The sequence below is a fragment of the Camelus bactrianus genome, chromosome 22, assembly GCF_048773025.1.
Source record: "Camelus bactrianus isolate YW-2024 breed Bactrian camel chromosome 22, ASM4877302v1, whole genome shotgun sequence".
Classification (NCBI taxonomy): Eukaryota; Metazoa; Chordata; class Mammalia; order Artiodactyla; family Camelidae; genus Camelus; species Camelus bactrianus.
Window position 1 is genome coordinate 11693129 of NC_133560.1, and position 21000 is coordinate 11714128.

Below are 21000 nucleotides of genomic sequence, written 5' to 3' on the forward strand. Positions count from 1 at the left end.
TTTGTGCATTCCTCCATATGAATATGTGGAAACACAATGTGCGGTAGATGAGGGAACAGGGATGTTTAAGGTGGTGTACCCATGAGAAATGTTCTTTTAAAAGATACTAACTGCCACGAGAGACAAACGTGTCATCTAATCATAAGCTGATTCTCTGAAATCACTTGATGACCTCAAAGTCCACTTGTATAAGAAACTAGAAAAGTGCTTACATGAAAAGTACAACTCAAAGACATATGCAACTGGGAAGTTAAGACTGATGAGGCACAGAGCACATGCAAATATGCAGAACCATATTCCTGCATCTAGTTACCCTAGTATGAGCAAAATCGTCTTTTCTCATGTTTGGAAACAAACCCACCTTTACATCCTCTTGCTTAAAGTTGTTGTTGAATATCTGTAATACTGTTTCAAAAGAGACTGTAAGAGGCAGCATGAAATTCTCAAATTCGTCCTCATCTTCGCCTATCAGAAAAACAAAAGGGTCACCACGGTTTAAAAGGCATGCTATTGTCCATAAATCTCCAGAATGAGTGCTTCATTCAGGCTTCAAAATGTTCCTGAGAAGGGGTAGCCTGCATTTACATCCATACCACATTTTGTGTTTTGGCTCATTGAATATTCTGGTGTTCTGCCTTCTCTTTTGCACCAAATAAAATAGCAAAATTACTTACCAGCCATTTTTTTTTCCTGGTTCTTTATTGGATCAAACCGATTCATGCCCCAGGCATCTCAGCCCTTCAGCTCTTAGGGCCCCCAGAGCTTCCCTGATGCCTCAAGGAAATCCACTTTAAAAGCCTCAGAGAACAGGATCTTACCCCTGCTCTCTTTAGGTGCCAACGCCCTAAAGGGCTCACAGACTCAGGTGCCCAGATAGCTCTAAGTTATTACTCTCTTTTATTTATTTTCTTAAAAAAAATTAACTTGTTAATAATGTCAGGGAAACTTTTATCTGCCAAATTGGATGGGGTCCCTCATGGATCATTTGGATTTTAAGTACATTCTTCATAAGTATACTTCCTCTTACAATAAGCTTCCTTTTCTTCAAAGGAAAGAGGGAAAAGAAACATTTTCTATTTTTTTTTCACTTTGAAGGTAGAGTCTTCACTTAACACATGGATACGCACAATTGACAATTTATATAGTATCCTTTTCAAAAGAGGTTGCCTTCAAATGAGAAAGTTCTCTCATTCATCCTATGACACAGGGAACTGTAAGCCCCACCTCACTGAAGAGGAAACAGGCAGGGAAAGGTTGAGCAACTTGCTTAAGTTAGCATACTTAGCTGGAGGTGTAACTATATTGTCCAGACCTCTTGATTTCTATCAGTTTTTAAATAGAGCATTAGAGAAGAAACAAGATCTTAGAGAAGATACCGGTGGTTCTCAAATGGGCCTCAAAGTTCAGTCCTTGACTTAGCAGCATCAGCATCACCTGGGAAGCTGTTAGATATAAAATCCCAGGTTCCAACCCAGATCTCCTGGGACCTAGCAATTTTTGTTTGAAGAAGCCCTTCAGGTAATTCAGATGCATGCAAATGTTTGAGACACACCTGCCTATACATTATTCTACAGATAAGGAGACTGAGGTCCAAGGCCACATACACAGAAGATCAGTGGCAGAATTGGGATCTTTTGACTCTTAAATTGTGGCTGATCTGGCTGACCCTGATCTTTTGTGAATCCTCTTTTCCCTCTTACCTGATGTAATTTATTTCTGAAGTCCAACAGAATCAGGGACTTAGCTTTGTTCACAAAGAGATGTCAAAAAGCCACGAGTCTTTCCTAGTATGCTGTTCTAGACAAGGATCAGGGTGCTAGGTGAAGGGTAAGGCAAACCAAATGATAATCCCTGCTCTGTCAACTGGCTAAGTGACCAAGTTGTTCCCTCAGAAACACTTTCTGTCATCTGGTGATAACATTAGAGACCTTTACAAAAGCCATTCTTATTTTTCAAAGCTGAGGTCAAATAGTAGCTTTCCCAATGTCTGAGCTAAGCTCCCCTTCAAGTACTCTCTAAGGTTCCACTGAAAGTACCCTGCTTCTTCCTTTGGTTCCTATAGCATTTTGCCTGATTCTTTACCATAGATAGATCGATCAGTCTGCCACGAATTGCAGATACTCAGGCAGTTAGCTAATAACACTAATAACACCACTCACCTCATTCCACCACTACCCACCATTTGATGAGGGTTACTGTGGGCATTAAATGAGATAACATCTATAACATGCGTATGTAAATTATTAGATCTATCAGCCTATATTGATAGTATCTTGGTTTTGCTTCTGGAGAGCTGAGACTGCATCTTTGTGTTTCTCTGTGAAGAAGATGTAGGTAAGATTCTCCAATAAACAGACCTAGTGTCTGGCTCCACTACAGACTGTTCAATTTTGGATATTTAGCTAATCATAATTTAGCTAATATTTGAGTCTCAGTTTTCTCATCTATAAAATAAGGATAAAAATACCTATCTTTGTCGTATATATTAAATGTTATTACACAGCAAAAATAAAGTGTGCTCAATAAATAGTGGTAGTACTAGGATTATAGCCTTAGCACGTAGAACAGTGCCTGGCACATATTAGGGAAATAGTGTATTTGAATGAAAAATAGTTGCTCAATTAAAGGTAAATTTTAAAAATACCTTATTCTCTTAACATTTGGTATAGAAAAATGACTAACTGAAGTAAACATTATCAAATCCTTAAATATATAAACATATATGCACATTATATTTAAACTATGTAACCTTACTCTTCTAAGATAAAGTATTTTCTGCCATCTATCAAAATTCACCAAATTGTACATCTGAAATATGTGTAGTTTTCCGTACAGGAACCATACCACAATAAAGGTGTTAAAAAAAAAGATAAAGTATTTTCTAAATATGGAACTAATGAGAATGGTGATAATGATCAATGCAGGCAGATAAGCGTGCTGGAAAGAGTGGATGCTTTCAGAGCTCTGAGCTTGAATCCTGGCTCTACCCTGGTTAGCTGTCTCTTTTTGGATAAAGTCTCTTCACTCATCTGTAATTAAGTGATACAATATGTACTTCATAAAGTTAGCTGTGAAGACTGAATGACAAAACACCTGTAAGTCCCCTTGCTCAGTGTCTGGCACTTAATAAGTGACAGCCATTAGCATTTTTGTTGTTTTGAGTTTAACATGGACTTCAGAGGGGTGATTACGGTGATCAAATCAAGTGTGACCTCAAGGTTGCTACTTCAATGCCCTTCCTTTGGGAAGAAGGCAAGGATGGTTACTCAGAACAAAGACAAACTCAGGACTTGAACATTTAAACCCTTCAGTTAGTATACTGAGCTACAGATCAAAAAACTTCCTGATTCCATCTCTTTGCTTAAATTTTGAGACAAATAGGGGTATCAGGAGCATATGAGACAAGCCACCAAAATCTGCAGGGAGAAGTTAAGGAGCAAATACTAAAGAAAGTAATGTGAGCAGCAATACTAATTAAGTGTCACTTCCTCAGAAAGGCCTTCCCTGACCACTCTACCTAAAACAGTACCACAGAGTGTTTTCCCCAGCCCGTACCCACTTTCTAATCCCATAAACCACTTCACTTTTCTTATGGGGCTTCCTATGACTGGCTATTAATTTACATATTTATTCATTGTCTTCCTTACTAGAATGTAAGCTCCTTGGGGAAGGAACTTGGTCTGGTTTTTTAAAATTAATTAATTAATGCTCGTTTTTTGGGGGGAGATAATTACATTTATTTATTTACTTATATATTTAATGGAGGTACTGGGGAGTGAACCCAGGACCTTGTGCACGCTAAGCACGCACTCTACCACTCAGTTATACCCTCTCCTCCAAACTTGCTCTGTTTTGATCATGGCTGTATCCTCAGTGCCTAGAGGGTATGGTGCTCAAGAAATATTTGTGTAGTGATTGAATAACGGCAGTTATATTTCCCGAGTGCCTATTATGTGTAGGCATTGAATCCGGTACTTAATTTACTAAATAACCACCTATGTTCTTACTATGTTCAAAGCACTGTTGCAAGTCATTAATGGTCACAACAATCCTACGAAGTGGTATGGTTTTCTTCATTCTTTGTGTGAACAGAGAGGCTGAAAGAGTTACACCGTTTGTTCAATACCCTCTGGCTGGTAAATGCCAGTGAACCAGGGTCCCCAGGAAGGTATGTTTCACTCCCAACCTCACTGTCTTCCCCCATGTCTCTGATGGGGTGGAAGGTGTCAGAGGTGGGAACTTAAGTCAGGGTCAGAGAATCTTCATTTTGCAGGTGCATGAAGTTAGAAGAGGGTGAAGAACAGTTAGCTTGGTTCTGAGGAGAAAAGAATTCCTCAGCAAATCACTAGGGTTTAATGTAGGCAAATGAGGGACAAGGGTGCGTTATTCCTACAGAAATGTTTGTTTCAGTTAGCACTGTTCCTGTTACTCAATGTGATAAGTTGTTATCTTCTAAGCTAGAAAACTGGTCGTTTTTGTTTATGTCATGCCAACAACTTTATACAACACCTATTAACGAATTTTGTCCTAATTTGTATTACTCACAGAGTAATTTGTATTACTCACAGAGGTATCATTTACCGTTTCTGATATGGAAAGAGAAAACATGAGCTCACTCTGTTATAACTTCATATTCAAGTATGCAGTCATGTATTTAATACGCCAAATGTTATGTGTGATCATTTTATGAATAATAATTGAAGCTGCCAGTTTTTTTCTAAAGAGATAAGGGCCCACACACCAGTATAATTTGAAGACGAAGTGTCAGTTTATAGGCTAATATTTTCATTGGCAGCAGGAAAAGTAAATATTAACATAACATCATAAGGTTTCAGTCACGCATAGATAAAAATAATAATTCTTCAGCTTTTAGGGAAAACCCAAAGCTAAATCCCCTCTACTAGATTTTCAAGGATCTGATTTAACAGAAAGTTATTCATTTTATGACTTTCAATTTTTTTCCTCAGGTAACTCACATTAAAATACAAATAAATAGTATTTACAAATACATGAATAAGTATATAATTAATATGTTGGCTTTCAGATATTTTATTTGGAGGACACTTCATTTTTTATTTTGTATAATTTGAAACCTAAGATGGTGGGAATGTATAATGGTGCAGCCAATATAATATGATGCAGCCAATATAATATGATGCAGCCACTGTGAAAAACAGTTTGGCAGTTACTCAAAAAGTTAAACACAGAGTTGCTATATGATCCAGCAATTTTATTCCTAGGTGTATACTCAAAGAGAACTGAACACATATGTCCATACAAAAACTTAACACACGAATGTTCAGAGCAGCATTTAGATAACAGCAAAAAGGTGGAAACAACTCAGCTATTCGTCAACTAATGAATGAATAAACAAAATGTGGTATATCCAAACAATGGAATATTAGCCAGCCACAAATAGGAAGCATTGATACATGCTAAAAAATGGATGAGCCTCAAAAGCATGCTATATGAAAGAAGCCAGACACAAAGGTTGTATTATATGATTCCATTCATACTAAATGTCTAGCATGGACAAATCCATAGAGACAGAAAGTAGATTAAAGGCTGCCAGGGTTAAAAAAAAAAAAAAAAAAAAAAAAGGCTGCCAGGGGCTGGGGGTAGGGGTAATGAGGAGTGACTAAGGTACAGGATTTCTTTCTAGGGTTGGAATATATTCTAGAATCAGATAAAGGTGATGATTGTACACCTTGTGAATATTCTAAATACCACTTAATTATACACTTTAACAGGATGAATTTTATGATATGTGAATCTCAAAAACAACCCCCAAAACCCAACAACAAAAATCTGGGTTTGCTTCCCACCCTTCCCCCCTTTAAATGTACTCAGAATAGTGAGTTTGTAATATTTAAGCCATTAAGTTTGTGGTAATATGTTAAAATAGTACTAGGAAACTAATATAGTTGGTAACATCAAGTCTAATGCTACGGAGCTCTGTTCCAAACTAGGGAGAATTAAGAGTAGAGACAAACACAAACAAGGAGATATAGAAGCAGTGAGTGAAGAAAGTACAGCTGGTCCTCCATATCCACAAACTCCACATCCATGGATTCAACCTACCAGAGATCAGAAATATTCAGGAAAAAAATTCCAGAAAGTTCCAAAAAACAAAACTTGAATCTGCCACAGGTGGCAATTGTTTGCACTGTATTAGGTTTATAAGCAATCTAGTGATGATTTAAAGTATATGGGAGGACGTGTGCAGGTTATTTGCAAACACTATGCCATTTTATATAAGGAACTTGAGCAAATGTAGATTTTGGTATCAGGGGAGTGGTCCTGGAACCTGGCCCCTATGGACACTGAGGGTCAACTGTAACCCATTTAAAACCGAGTACCAACAGGTAATCTCTTAAGAGCCAGTGACTTTTGCAGGTCTCGGCCTACATCACCTGCTGTTCCCCAGTACTTCATTAGGATAGCATTACTAAAGTCCTATTAGAAAAAGTCTTGAGAAATGTGCATCACTAGATTTATCTTGGGCTCAAATTCGGTTTTCATTTCAGTTGCCCTCTAAATTGCCTACAAGTTCTAGCTGCCTTTGAAATGACTTACGGCTTCAGGAAGGCAGGATGTTTCAGTGTCTGTCAGGAAGTGTCATCAGTTCTTGTTTCCACAGGAAAATAAGAGCCCAAGTACTGAAGGCAGAGTAGCTGCATTAAGGGTACTGGATTTGCCTTATTTTGAGGTCCCAGTGTCAGCCAGTGCCCGTAACAGTGCGTTCAATAAATACTTGTCTTAATTAATATATACTGAGTACTTGTTTTGTGACAGGAATTCTTCTAGGTCCCTTCACACATCTTTATCTTATTTCACCCACATGGCAACACTTCAAAGTAGATATTTCCATTTAATAGATGAGAAAATTGAGGCTCCCTTTAGGTCCTCTCCCTAGGGAATCAGAATGTTTATTTTAGTTCCCAGAAGAAAAATACACTGCCTACTGCAGCCCATTATACTTTCTATCCAAGAAACCTACCCTAAAAGTTTCATCCCTGAAGCATCTCATTCCCTGGGGTGCTCTGGACTCTCTACCCTCAGAACCAGGTAAGTTATTAAAACTGGATCTGGACTTAATGGGCTGCTTTCTGCCTACAGGGCCAGCTAATTAGTCTTAATTATCTCATTATAGATTCTAAGTATTTCCAGCTGCTTCTTTACCCCTTATTGCCCACTCCCCTCCCCCCAAATGTCTATTTCCCAGATAGTCTCTGCCAAGTCAAGAACATGGGTTATATATTGATGTATTCTTCCTATCAGAATATTTGCTATTTCTGATGAAGTTTCTCACTTTCTAAATCCTCTTGGAATATTCACCTCTGTGTTCTTTTTTCCAGGAGAAAGAATATGCTTTAGCCAATTATTAGACATAAGAACACATTCTTTCACTGACTACAGAACTATAATATACCTATATAGGGCAAATCATAAACATAAATCTTATCTGTTTATTTGATAGAAGCTTGGAAAATAATCCCTTCTCCCTTCTTCTCACTGCTCCCAAGTCTCAAATCAATCATTAAGTCCAAATAATTCAAATAAAAATGAGGAAGAAAAAGTTACAATTCCTAATTGATTTTGAGAATGTGAAAGGCGAAGTAATAGCTTAGCAAAAGTGAATGAGAATATGTGTTCAGAGGGCTACAAGTTACATGACTAACCTTGGGAAAGTCATTTAATCTCTCTGTACCTCACTTTTCTAACAGATAAACAATGCAATAATACTTATTTAATGTGGGCTGTTGTGAGGATCAAGTAGGAAGGTGTATATCGAAGTAGTTTACAAACTATAAATTTATAAACAAACATTAGTTATTATTAATAAAGAAAAGCAAAGTTACATTCCACAGTGTATTTTCACTTCTATCTTTAGTAGCTATTTCTAGAATACCCTTCCCTTTTTATTCAAGTAATTTACTTGTCATTTAAAATTTCTCAAAGTTAAGCTAGAGATATTTTCAGGTGCCAATCACCTGTTATAAGCCACAAAGGTAGATGCTTACTATGCTACCTTCATCTCTGAAGAAAGAACTCTCTCTTAACGTCTATAAACACCATATGAAAATTCATATTCCCACGATCATTAAAAAACATGACTAAAAAAATTAAATAAAATAAAAAAACATGACTGCTTCTGAGAGTTGGAATATCTGAGGAAAGCACTGCTCACTCAGATCCCATCAACATGCTTCTCTTTTGAGTAGTTCAAGATAAGGCACAATCATAAAATGTTCAAGGAAAATCAACTGTGACACTGAGCAATTCTAAATCTGTGGTTGGTAAAAAACTTCCTTTGCAAGTAATAATATTTAGTTCTCCATAAAACAAAACGCTTTGTTGTAGCTCTTTCCCACACTTCCCCTCTCCAATACTTGTCAACTGAATTCACCTCCATTCAAATTAAACAAAATAAAAGGTTTTTATTTATTCAAGTATTTTACACTGAACAGCTCCCTGGAGGTTCTCCATTTACTGGCTTGGGTAATATTATCTTTCCTTTAGTTTATTAGATTGACAAAGTTAATTTAAAAATAACCTTGGGAACTTTAAGTGATTCTTGAAAGGGCTAACGTGAATGCACATACGGTCAGTCACCTATCTTTTTCTGTATGTATGCTATCTCATGAAGGGATTTTTTTTGTATTTATTTTTATAATTTCTTAGAATACAAAAAAATGTTGCCAACATGAAACATCACATCATTCTGATGATGAAATGCTTTCAGTGCTGTTCTTTATACAAGTGAACACTTCATCTAGTTTAGCCAAGGAGCAATCTGATAAAGTGGTACAACTGTTTATTGCCAAAAACTCCACATTTTAATCTGAAATACAACCTGAGGCATATAGCACCTAATTAAATTCAGACAAAGTACAAATTATTGAATAGAAACCAAAAAGCATTCCAAAGTAAATACCAATTAATGTGACACCCAATTTTTTCACTCTAATGTGCGTGGTTTATAGACAAAACATTCAAATTCTTTTGTAGGATTCAATTAGAATATGCTTTATATTTCAATCCAAGAATCACATCCAAATGCTTTGCAAGCAGTTTGGTTAGGTATTTTTTTCTATTTGAGTCTTACCAAAAAAAAAAAAAAAAAAAAAAATCACTGATTTAAAAAGTTCCTCCTCAAATTTTTCTTTGTTTAATTTGAGAGGAATTCTTATTACCTAATATTTCTTCATTTAATACATGGATCTGTGCTTCTTTTGACAATAGCACTCTTTTTCCCTTGTTTCCATGACAGTGAACACACAACAGAAAACTAGAAAGCCACAAATACAGGAATTCTAACAGCAATATTCCAGTCAATCTAGTTTGTGAGACAAGACTTCAAATAATAAACCTGTGTTCAGCAAGACTCAACAAATGATTGTCTATGAAGTAATAACTTGAGCAGAGAGCCACAAGTGACTAACGGAGCACGAGAGTGGCCAAGTGTAGCTAATCACTTGTGAAAGTAATCAGCCACTTGATTTGTTTTGCCTTGGAGAGCCCCATGATCAAAGCTACTCCCAGAGAGAACCTGGCAGGCAGAGCTGATTTCAGAAGCCACGATTATGGCATCTTGGTTATAGTATACCTGCGTGTCACTCATTCACCAAATACTAACTGAGCACCTACAATGGAGAGATACTGAGATTGGTGCTAGAAAACAAGAAAAAGGCAAAGTCTATATCCTAAAGGAGCTCAACATATTTTGGGAAGAAAATCAACTCTGGTTCTTAACCAAGGGAAGAAAGCTCTGGTAATATATACCACAAATCATCCCTCGATATATATATGATTATAATATGTTTAATTATTAAAAAAAGGGGAAAACACTAATAAAAACGTTTCTTTCCAAACAATGTATAAGTTCCATTTTTCAGTATAGGTGCTATTTTTAATTTTATCTATTCCCAGATTCAATTTATTTATATTGAGCATTTTCCATGTACCGGGCCCTTCCACATAGCCTTTCTCTGTTTTTCCCAAGGTATCTAAAAACTGCTTTCAATGTAACAAATATTTACCTGTAAAAAAGAAAAACTTGAACTAAAAAATATCAGTTTATGCTTTATATTGTCTTGGGTTAAATATTTCAAAGGAATCTAATCTTGCAAAACCTAATAAAAACCCATTATTCAAATTATATATTTTTACTTCAGTTTCTCACATCTCACATTTACATTAATACTAAATAGAAGTAGTCTTCAAAAAGGCAGTGCACAATGCAGGATCTTTCTGGGCAACATCATGACTATCAGTTATCAACGCAATACTAAGTGTAGTAGTGCTGTGAATGCTGACGGTGCTACCCTGCTGTTTAAGCCACCACAGATTTATGAGGGGTTCTTTTGTCTCTGATGACCATATGAAAACGGATCTTAACTCATTCCATTTCCAGGTCCTGAGGACGTGTGTGAAATAAACCTACCTCTAGGAAATCTCCTCCGGCTAGTTCTCTTTAACTTTGGTCTCCCTCCTTCTTTCACTCTGTCCTGACAGCCATTAAAAGAACATTTTTAAGGTTTAGGAAATAGTTAGACAAGGGTTTTCATGATCTCCTTTAATGCCTGGACAACCAGGAAAGCAAGAAGGCAAGCTTCTTGAGGTCAGGGGCCGTATGCCTGAGTCTTTTCCTCACCATCAGAGCTCGGCACAGTGTGCTCTCTAAATGATTATGAAGGATGATGACAAAACGTCTGGGCGGCTCTTCTCTCCAAGGCAGCAGCCGAGAGGTAATTCAGGCCAGTGTGCAGTATGCAAAGCTGTCACTCAGATCTCCCACTTGCCTAAGGTAGCAGATGATTGGGTTTTGCATGCCTGGTTTACACTCTTCAAATATTTATAGACAGTTCTCTTTGCCTCAAGCCCTAGTTGTCACTTAGCCAAGTTATACATACATGGTTCTTTTAATCTTTCCTTAGAAATCAATCCCTCTAAGCTCCTTAATCATTCTAGTTGCATTTCTCTCAACTTTTGGCTGTTCGTCTTTCTGGTAATTTATTCTGTTGAAATGCATGAAAATAATACAGACTTGGAGCAGAGAAAGGTTTAGTCATCTTTCCATTTTAAGGGTCAATGCCTTTCATGTGCAAAATACAATTATTTATCCATTTTCCTTACATATGATCATGTTTTAAAAAAATCATATTTAAGTTGATGGATCAATCAATACATTGCAAGAGAAAGGAAGAAAAAAGTATTATTAGTATTATATTCTCTAAGGATGATATCATTGATTGAATGGTCTCATGTGTCTATAAACTGATTAATTTAACCTGCAGTATTCGAACATGGGGAAAAATGGGAATCCAGAACAAGACGGTCAACACAGAGAGACTTAAGTGCCCATCCTAAGATAACTACCTACCTGTGGATACTTCTGACTAACTTTAGCTTTTCAATGAAACAAATTAAAAAACAAGTTAATTTTTCCCATTATAAAAGTAATACAATTAAGAAAATTTCAAATAACCACAAATGAGGACAAGTTCCCTATAGTGCACTACCCAATGACAGCATTGAACATTTCTGAAGAATTTCACTTAAGCCTTTTTTTGGATGCACTGTTCCCTCCCCCCGCCCGTGGGCATACTCATAATCATCTGCACAGCTTAACATCTTACTTTTTTACTTAATATAACATAAAATTTCATGTATTACATTGTCTTCAAATCATGATTTTTAATGACTACAGACTATTTCATCAAGTAAGTGGATGTGCCATAACTTTATAGTTCCCTATTGTCAGGCACTTGCATCGTTTCCATTTTTTTCTCTAGAGTAAATGTCATTACAAAGAAAATCTTTGGGTATAAAGCTTTTCTGTATTTAAGATTATTCTTCAATTCATAACAGTAAAATTAATGAATAAAAGGATATCTAGAAAATAAATTGTGACATAAAGAATTACTGCAAGTACTATTTGAAGTGAGAAAAAAAAACACTTTAAATACAGGTACATCTTTTGGCTCTGGGTGCTAACAAGTGACTGCTCAAATCTTAGAAAGTTGTAGAAACTGCAGAGCTGTCAAAAATGGCAAATTCCAGTAAGTTAAATGCGGTACTCACTAATATGATACTTCTTGGTTCATGCTAAGTATACTGTTGACCCCCTATTAATCAAGCTTAAATTCTTAACCTTACCTAGATCTACCATCAGAAGACGAGTGAGGGCCGTGTAGAAGGTGGTTCGGCACCTGAAGTCACTGACACTGTAACTGTCACTGATGCCAAGAAAGGGGAAGTGTTCACTCTAATAAAAGCAAAAGAGCATCCAAAGTTACTAATGTTACCTAAACTACTCAGAAAACTCTAGTCATTAATTAAAGGAAATTAGACTCACCGTATGATTTTTTAGCATGAATTTCACAGCATCTATCTTCACAAGTTTTTTTAAAAGGATATAGGTAATAGAAGTTAAGGAATCTGAGGAAATATAATTGTCTTATCAATAAGTAATAGATCACAAAATAACCTGAGCTATAATGGCATCAATTTCTCTTTATGAAGAATAAATATTGTTTCTAGAGAGTATTATTCCTATAGAAATGCCTTCCATTCTGTTAAAAATGATAATCCATTATTAACCAGTGCAATTACTTTTCCTATCTTATACATATTCTAGTTATGGAAAGGAAGAATGAATTTTATAATTAAGACAATTTTTTTTTTTAAACTATTAAAGCCTTGATAGTGGGAAATTAAAATTGACCCTTTTTAAATTTTGGGTATAACTTGAGAACTTCTTTTCACTTCATATTATTTCATAAAAAATAATTATGAAAGACCCATCATAGACTATTAAGAAAGAGAAAATTATTCAATTCTGAGAAACATGAGCTGAGTTAGCAGAGATCTAAGTAAATCCTGCTTTAGATGAAGAAGATAGAAATATAATTAGGAGGATGTCGAAGACTGCACATCATCAAGTGCTGAAGGACAGGCTTAAAGGACCTAGTATTTCTTAAGGACCTACTAGGTGCAAGGCATTTTATATTTGTTAACTCATCTAATCTTCACAATTATATTGTTAAATATTACTTATTATGTCTAATCTGTAGATAAGAAAACTCAGAGAAATTAAGTTACTTGCCCAAGATTACACAGCTGTGGACTGAGAGTGCTGAGATTTGATTTGAGGTTTGACTACAAAGGCCATGTTCTTTCTCCTGTATCATATCACCTGAACAGTTCAACTCAGAATAAGAATAAAGTTGAAAAATCGTGAACAAGATCACAAGGCCTAAACAATTTCTGTTTCATGCTGTCATCAAAGAAGAGCTGAAGTGAGTTCTTAGAACATCTATTCAGTATAGAAACACCCTCCACTCTTACTTGGGGTTAACCCTAGTCGTGTTTTCTGCTCTTGCTGGGGCACCTCTTGGGCATTCTCTACATACTTACACCTTTCTTCAGGCCATAATAACCGTATGGGGCTCCATTCATGCCCCAATGAATACACTGGCTCGTTTCCTTCACACCATCTTCAAGTGCAGAACTCTGTATATTGCCTCTGTACAGTGGCACTGACACGCCTAATTCTAAAGTTTAGTCACTCAGGTGTGGGTGTAAAAGAGAAGAAAATATACTGAACACAAGTCAGGAAACGTGGGCTTTCAGCCGGACTACACCGCCACTCAGTCAGTGGGGTGAGTCTGACTGCTGCACTTAGCCACTCTGAGCCTTGCTTTCCCTCTCTAACAAACGAGGTTGTCAGGTTGTAAGGATTTTTGTGAGGATCAGATGTAACCATCTTTGCCAATTATGAATCAGGGAGGAAGACACACAGAAGCAGAGAATTAACAGTTATGGAATATAAACTTTCCAACAGATAAGCGACTAGTATGATTCAGATTAAGCCCCTCTAGCTCTAAAGCAACCACTGCAGTTGTGTATTAAACAACTGTGTATTTGGCTTACCTCGACACTAGATGGCAAAGTGTCTAAGGGCAGGGGCCACAGCTATGCGTCTTCCTCAGTGGGTGCTCAGTGTACTGCGTGTGTCTGGTAGGCTGAAGGGCAGTAAGATCAGGGTGATAGGTAGCAAGTCTTCCCCTGTTTACAAAGATGCAGATTTGATGACTGCTCCAGTGTAAATCACTGAGCAGAAGAACTGCCACTCAAACTTCACTCAGTTAAACAGGGGTGGGGATCAATAAGTTAAGAAATATCTTAAGTAATTACCAAATACAATTCTCTTTGAATTGCAAAGTTAAAAGTGACAGGGTCTATGGGTAATAAGAATGCTGCCATTAATAGGAATCTTCCTGTCAGTGCTGCTAATAAAGAGCAAGTCATGTTTTGACAATAGAATATTTATGTTAGCAATAAACAGAACATTCACAGGAAGAATCTCATCTGCCAAAGACACATCTTCTGCAGAACTGCATCTGTGCACTTTGTACCAAGGCCAGCCACGCTGCCTTTTAATTACATTCTAAAGAAAACAATGATTAAGAATAAAGTTTCACTTTTTTCAATAAAAGAAAAAGTGAAAGTTCATCTGAATATTTATATTCCCTTATATGAATTCTATTCAAAGCTAGCTATGGCCCTTAAGAGGATCTTTAATGTTTTTTTTTTAAAAAGGTAGATGGATACACCATTTATATAATCTATATGTATTTATACTTTCATATTCTTCTTCTCTAATAGACTAGGGCTCTTGTAAGTTGCACCATTTTAGTTGGGTGTAATCCTAGGTTAGATTTCAGAGGCCTGCTGACAACAGTTGGCAACAGTACACATGGTAATGGTGATTAACAGTAACAGCAACAGTAGCAGAAGTCTCAAATAGTGAGCAATTTAGTAAAGGTCACACACGCAACATATAAATGGTAGAGTCAAGATTCAAATCCAAAGTTCAAAGGTCTGTGTGACTTGAAAGAAGCAGCTCTCTTCACTAGGTTATATCATATTCATTTGATATTTCTTAAAACTGAAGTACAATTACAATGTGCCCATTTCTGGTGTACAGCACAATATCCCAGTCATGCATATACATACGTATACTCGTTTTCATATTTTTTTTCCATTACAGGTTATTACAAGATATTGAACATAGTTCCCTGTGCTATACAGAAGAAACTTTTTAAAAATGTATTTTTATATATTATATATAGTGGCTAACATTTGTAAATCTCAAACTCCCAAATTTATCCCTTCCCACCCTCTTTCCTCAGTAACCATAAGATTGTTTACTATGTCTGCAAATCTGTTTCTGTTTTGTAGATGAGTTCATAGTGTCCTTTTTTTTTTTTAGATTCCACATATAAGTGATATCATATAGTATTTTTCTTTCTCTTCCTGGCTTACTTCACTTAGAATGACAATCTCGAGGTCCATCCATGCTGCTGCAAATGGCATTATTTCATTCTTTTTATGGCTGAGTAGTATTCCACTGTATACATTCATTTGATTTTAAAGAGGCCAAATGATTCTACAGAAATCACTAGCTTCTTGAGATACAACTGCAACTGGAACTAGGTCCCAGAGAGGACAGGTAAAATGTTCCTCTAGGAGGCATCAATTCACTAGTGAGCCTCATCACACCCACGACTGAGCAAACTCCATAGCCTAACACTAACTCAAAAACAGAATTCTCAGAAAATTCCTGTCTGTATCCATGCGGCTATGAAAACACTGACAAAGGTGAAAATGACCTTGCTGATATGACAAATGGAGAAAGGTAAGAAAAAGTCAAAAGAATGGCATATCTTAGAGGTGGCCAAAATTTTTGAAAATCTGTATCCTTTTAAGAGGAGATTAACCAAATTGAGAATGACCTGGTTTCTTAAGTTACAAGAGTACCATATACTTCAGTAGCTAACAGGCACAGAAATGCCAAGTATGACTTCAATTCATGATATCAAGCCTTTATTGAGTACTACCAAATTTCATCAATCCTAAAACACAACTGCCTATAAAAATATTACCATTATACATGCTACTAAGAAAGAAAAAGTTTAAAAATACCATCAATTACAAGACATTTTATTTACATAAGAGGTAAAATGTGAAAAAACTTGTTTTTGACTCAAAGAAGCAAAGTACTAGATGCATGATATTACTAAGCACAAGAGGGCAGATGATGGTACTGATCTGGGCAATTCTGCAAAACCCATAAATATTTACAAATATTACAGACAGAATTAGATCCTGATGATAGAAGAAAGTTCAGAGATAAGAAAGTTAACCGTTAGAAATTACTGTAGGTAGAGGATAGGTATGTACTGTAATTAATGAAATATTAGTTTAGCTATTTCAAAAGTAGAATTATGCTCATGAACCCTACTGTACCAAACAGGTATAACCCCAACGAAACATCTTAAGGGATACTAATAATCACTTACAAGGAATAAGAGATAAGGCTTAGTCACTCAATAGAAGGGGAAACAATATGTTGAAATGTCTGTTATGTGATGAACTTTTGAAACAATAGAGAAAGGAAACAAAAGAATCCAAATCTCTTATAATTTACAACATAATAGGAGAGAGAACTAGCCAACCCTGGGCTACATTATATTCACCCCTAGAAATATAGATAAGAATTAGGTGCTCAAGAACATTATGAAAAATAAATGATAGAAATGAAAATGAAGTATTTAACAGGACCTACTATGTGACTGGGTCAGTGGTAGTAGGTGTTTTATTATAGTTAGAGAATACAGATATATTTTATAAATATATTATCTTACCTAATCCTTACAAAACCCTAAGAGACAGATAATATTCCCTTTCTACAGATGAAGGAACTGAGCCTTGGAGAAATTAAATGACTTGTTCGTGTTCTTTCAGTTAACACAGTGGCTAAGGGTTATAACTATTTCAGGATGACTCTACTTTAGCAAGACCTGAAAATTTAAGAGAACTAATTGAGTTACAATGGGTCAAATGAGGAGAATAGCATAAGTGGTGATTCAGTGAAAGATAATGAAGGGTGTCAAGGGGAAGGAAAAATAAATTTCCTTGGCCCAAGCATAAAGTACAAATTGTGGTTGAGTGGTGGATCAGGAAATTAGTTATGGGAACTCAGTAAGTCAAGTACCATTAAAGGACTCAAGTTTAAATCAATAATTTTACTTTGACCCAAGAAGAAAGTGGAAGTGATTCTAGGCTTTTGGGACAAGAAATGATCAGATCAAACAATACTCAAGGAAGGAAATCTTGTGAAGCAAGCCTCTGCAAAGAACTGAGTGAAGGGCTGCATTAGTGGGCTACAGAAGAGGAGTTGAGAAGATTCTTATACTTGATTCCAGTATAAAAACAAATATAAATAAATTTTGTTTATTTATAAATAAATAAAAATTTATTTATTTATTTATAAATAAATTTATCTATTTATAGATAAATAGATAAATTATGGGATGACTTTTCCAAGGATGACAAGAGATAGCAAACAAAGAAATAAATCAACATTTCTCTTGATGAGAAACGTTAATAGAAGTATGCCTGAGGGATGTAGCTGAAACTAGTTTTATTTAACATTCTGAAAACCATCTGGAGATGGTGGTATTCACTGAAATAAAGCAATATATTTTAATACTGTTTCACAAAAGCAGAATTACTACTGGTTAGTACTAAATATTTCCTGTAAGAGACATACTCAATTTTACTTTCATCCTTCACTCGTATTTCATTCTAGACCTTCGTTTTATTTCTCATCCTCTACTCTTTCCTGTTTTGTATCTTTGTGTGTGTGTGTGTGTGTGTGTGTGTGTGTGTCTTAATGGAGGTACTGAGGATTGAACCCAGGACCTTGTGCATGTTAAGCATGTGCTCTACAACTGAGCTATACCCACCCACCTTTTAGAGCTGTTTTTCTGTTTGTGTGTGTGTGTGTATTGTTTTTTGTTTTTTAATTTTGGGGGGGGGAGGTAGTAAGGTTTACTTGTTTATTTATTTTTTAAATGGAGGTACTGGGGATTGAACCCAGGACCTCGTGCATGCTAAGCACACACTCTACCACTGAGCTACATCCTTCCCTCTACTCTTTTCTGACCCCCCACCTTGTTCAGGATTCACACTCCAGTGCTGGGAAGATCAGTGACAGGGTGAGGATGTCTGGTTTGCACATTACTCGAATATTTAATGGTTTATATATAAACCATAACTAAATGACCCCGAATAAAAAGAGCTCCCTCAAAGCCCCCATATCAAAATGCCACATTATTTTTAATGTGTAGATTTTCAGAAAATTAGTATGTGAGCTACAGTTTTAAAAAGAAAAAGAAATTATATTAATAAAACAATGGATTTTGAGCTCTCAGGAGAAATGTAAGAAAGGAAGTATGGAATCAGGATCAATTCTGTTAGGATTTAAAATCTGTGAGGGCAGGGTCTGTATCTCACTTGTCCTTTGCCCTGTATTTAGCAAACATTTAGCTAATATTTGCTGAATTGAAAGAGGCCAGTAAGATAAAGTAAATCATTCAGGTAAGTATGGAATTAAATTTAAAAATCACTATTTTATTCTTACTCAATATTAAATCTAAGGCTGGAGCTCTGGTTGTTGTACTTAAACAAACAAGCTAAACAAGACAAATGAAGCTGGAAGAAAGGTTTGGGGCTGCAAAAAAATCTTGTTGACAAGTAGCATGACCAGAAAACAGAGTCTTCAGCTTACAAAATGAAAACAGTTGAAATAAACAAATAGATAAATAGTTTTATGATGCATGTGAATAGGATTTATATTCACCAAATACTGGTGTACAGGAACTAAGGGAGATAGTCTCAAAGTCTTAGAAAGTTAATCTGAGGCCAAATGAAAGGAATTCTTTCTTTAGCAGACAGCTTCACGGGTGTACAGACTACGCACTGGCCCAGGGTCCCGTGCTTAGAAGAGCCTGTGCTTAGAAGGGCCTGTGCTTAGAAGGGCCTGTGCTTGGTTCAATGCTCTGCTGCCAAGGTCTTGAGATTCTTAATCATTTATGAACAAGGCACCCCAAATTTTCATTTTGTACTGGGACCTGTGATTATGTATGTGGTCTTGCAGTAACATGAAAAAATTATTCATCCTAAGAATTGTTGAGGTTAACAGTATCAACGGGGTAAAATGAGTTTGGACAAATTAATGAATTAATGTAGAATTCTTTAATGAGAGTCTGCTTTTGAAAAGCTAAAGACATTTTGGGTTTTCTCAAACCTTTGAGGATGATGTAATAAGGGCAGCTACCAACAGAGGGCCTAACAGAGAATGAAATCACCTTTCTCATTATTGTCTATCTGAAATCCAGAGACATGGAACTGCTATAAATTTGAGTAAACAATGAATTGCCATAGAAATACTGGACAATTATTTTTCAAAGCAGGAAAAATTTAAAACAATGATTAATAAACAGAATTTTGGGTGAAATGTGACACTTCTCTCCCTTTTTCTCAGCATTTAAAATAAGTAAGTTTATTGGATTGCTCTGTATGACCCAGTTTTGTCTCTCTCCAGTTTTCCTGGCAGCTTCCTTGTTCTAATCACTTGAACAATCTTACTCCTTTCCCAGTTAGACAGAAATCAGAATTTACGACTAGAAGACATTTCAGAGCACGAAGAAGATCCTCAAAAACTAAACCTGACTGTGGAGGGCTGCCCCAGGACAGTCATTTCAACCCTGCGCATGTTAGAAAAGCTACTTAGAATCTGGAATTCTTGAAATTTACTCTTGGAAAATTAAAGAGAACATTAAAAAGTAACTAGATATGCTTGCTAAATGTATCATACAGGCCCCATGTAACGAATCTGATGGGAAAACAAACTTTCTCTCAAAAAGGCCACTGGATTTTAAAGTTACAATAATCTTACACCAAAATTTACCAACAAAAACCTTGGGGTAAATGCAACAGGGCTCTCCAGTTAAAATCAATCAGGGGACTTAATGTAACAGTAGCCTCCTCATACACATTATTATTTAGAAAAGCAGACTATTTCTAAAAATGTCAAGGCTGCCTTTTCCAAGTGAAGATAAATGCCCCTGGAGAAGAGTCTGTGGGAAAATACCTGACTTTTCTGTTTAGAACATTCAGTTCTATTTTCTAATTAACTTAAGGCAGAAGTCCTCAAAGTATGGTCCTTGAGCCACCATCATCACCTGAGACTTGCTGAAAATGCAAATTCTCAGGTCTCAGTCTAACACTTCCTAAAACATGAACTCTGGGGGTGAGGGGGTCCAGTAGTTTGTAGTTTAACAAGAACCCCAGTGATTCTGATAATCACTGAAGTCTGAGACTACTGTCTTAGGCAGGTAAATACAAGGCTGTTTAGCACCTAAAAATGAGGATCTTTTGTGATTTCAATTTCTAAACAAGCAGTCAGATACAAGAACACCAAAGTTCAGAGACTGGCTTGGAGGACCATAAACACTGAGTAAGATTCACTCAGAAGACGACAAAAATAGAAAAAAACAACACAATAAGTATTTGAAGACATGTACTATAAAATAAGAAACATTTAAAAACTTTATAGTAAGATAACATGCTTTTCATTTGTTGCCAGTATTTTAAATAGAAGTGTCTTGAATATTAATATATAAACATTAATATATCCACTAATAGAGGCCAATTGGTGATGATTTTTATCTTTCATAACTGTTTCTATCGCTGAAGAGTGCCATCTTATTTTTAACACAGAAATAATGTATTGCTTTAAAATCAGGATTTGAAAACACATTACGATAAAGAAATCGATTAGAAACAACAAAACATGCATTAGGTAACCAGGAACTGCACTGAAAAAGATACACCACTCACATATTCCATTATGTAAATGAATTCAAAGATATTTCATGACTGATCAGCTAGAAGGGACATAATGATTTATAATTCAAATAACTGAGCACTGAAATCAAATTGAGTTAATATCTATTTCTAAATATGCAAACCTGAAATAATTGTTAAAAAATATAAATCAATGTACCCATGTTGAAATCATTCCTATCCTTTGGTATGAAATGCTATAGCTTTTAAACTTTTATCTAATAAGCTTTCTGAAAA

General features: G+C 35.9%; 1 protein-coding gene across 10 annotated transcripts in view; it reads right to left on the reverse strand.

Moving 5' to 3' along the window:
* The window catches only part of RANBP17 (RAN binding protein 17), a 276475-nt gene that overhangs the window by 68329 nt on the left and 187146 nt on the right, over positions 1–21000 (reverse strand). For all 10 annotated transcript variants that reach the window (XR_012501577.1, XR_012501580.1, XR_012501579.1 and 7 more), the window contains 3 exons: positions 12362–12425; positions 12163–12271; positions 362–465 (listed from right to left, as the gene is read on the reverse strand). Coding sequence is in view for 5 of the 10 variants with exons in the window: in XM_074350303.1 (XP_074206404.1) it covers positions 362–465; positions 12163–12271; positions 12362–12425 (277 nt within the window). In the remaining 5 variants the exon portion in view is untranslated. The remainder of the gene's footprint in view (positions 1–361; positions 466–12162; positions 12272–12361; positions 12426–21000) is intronic.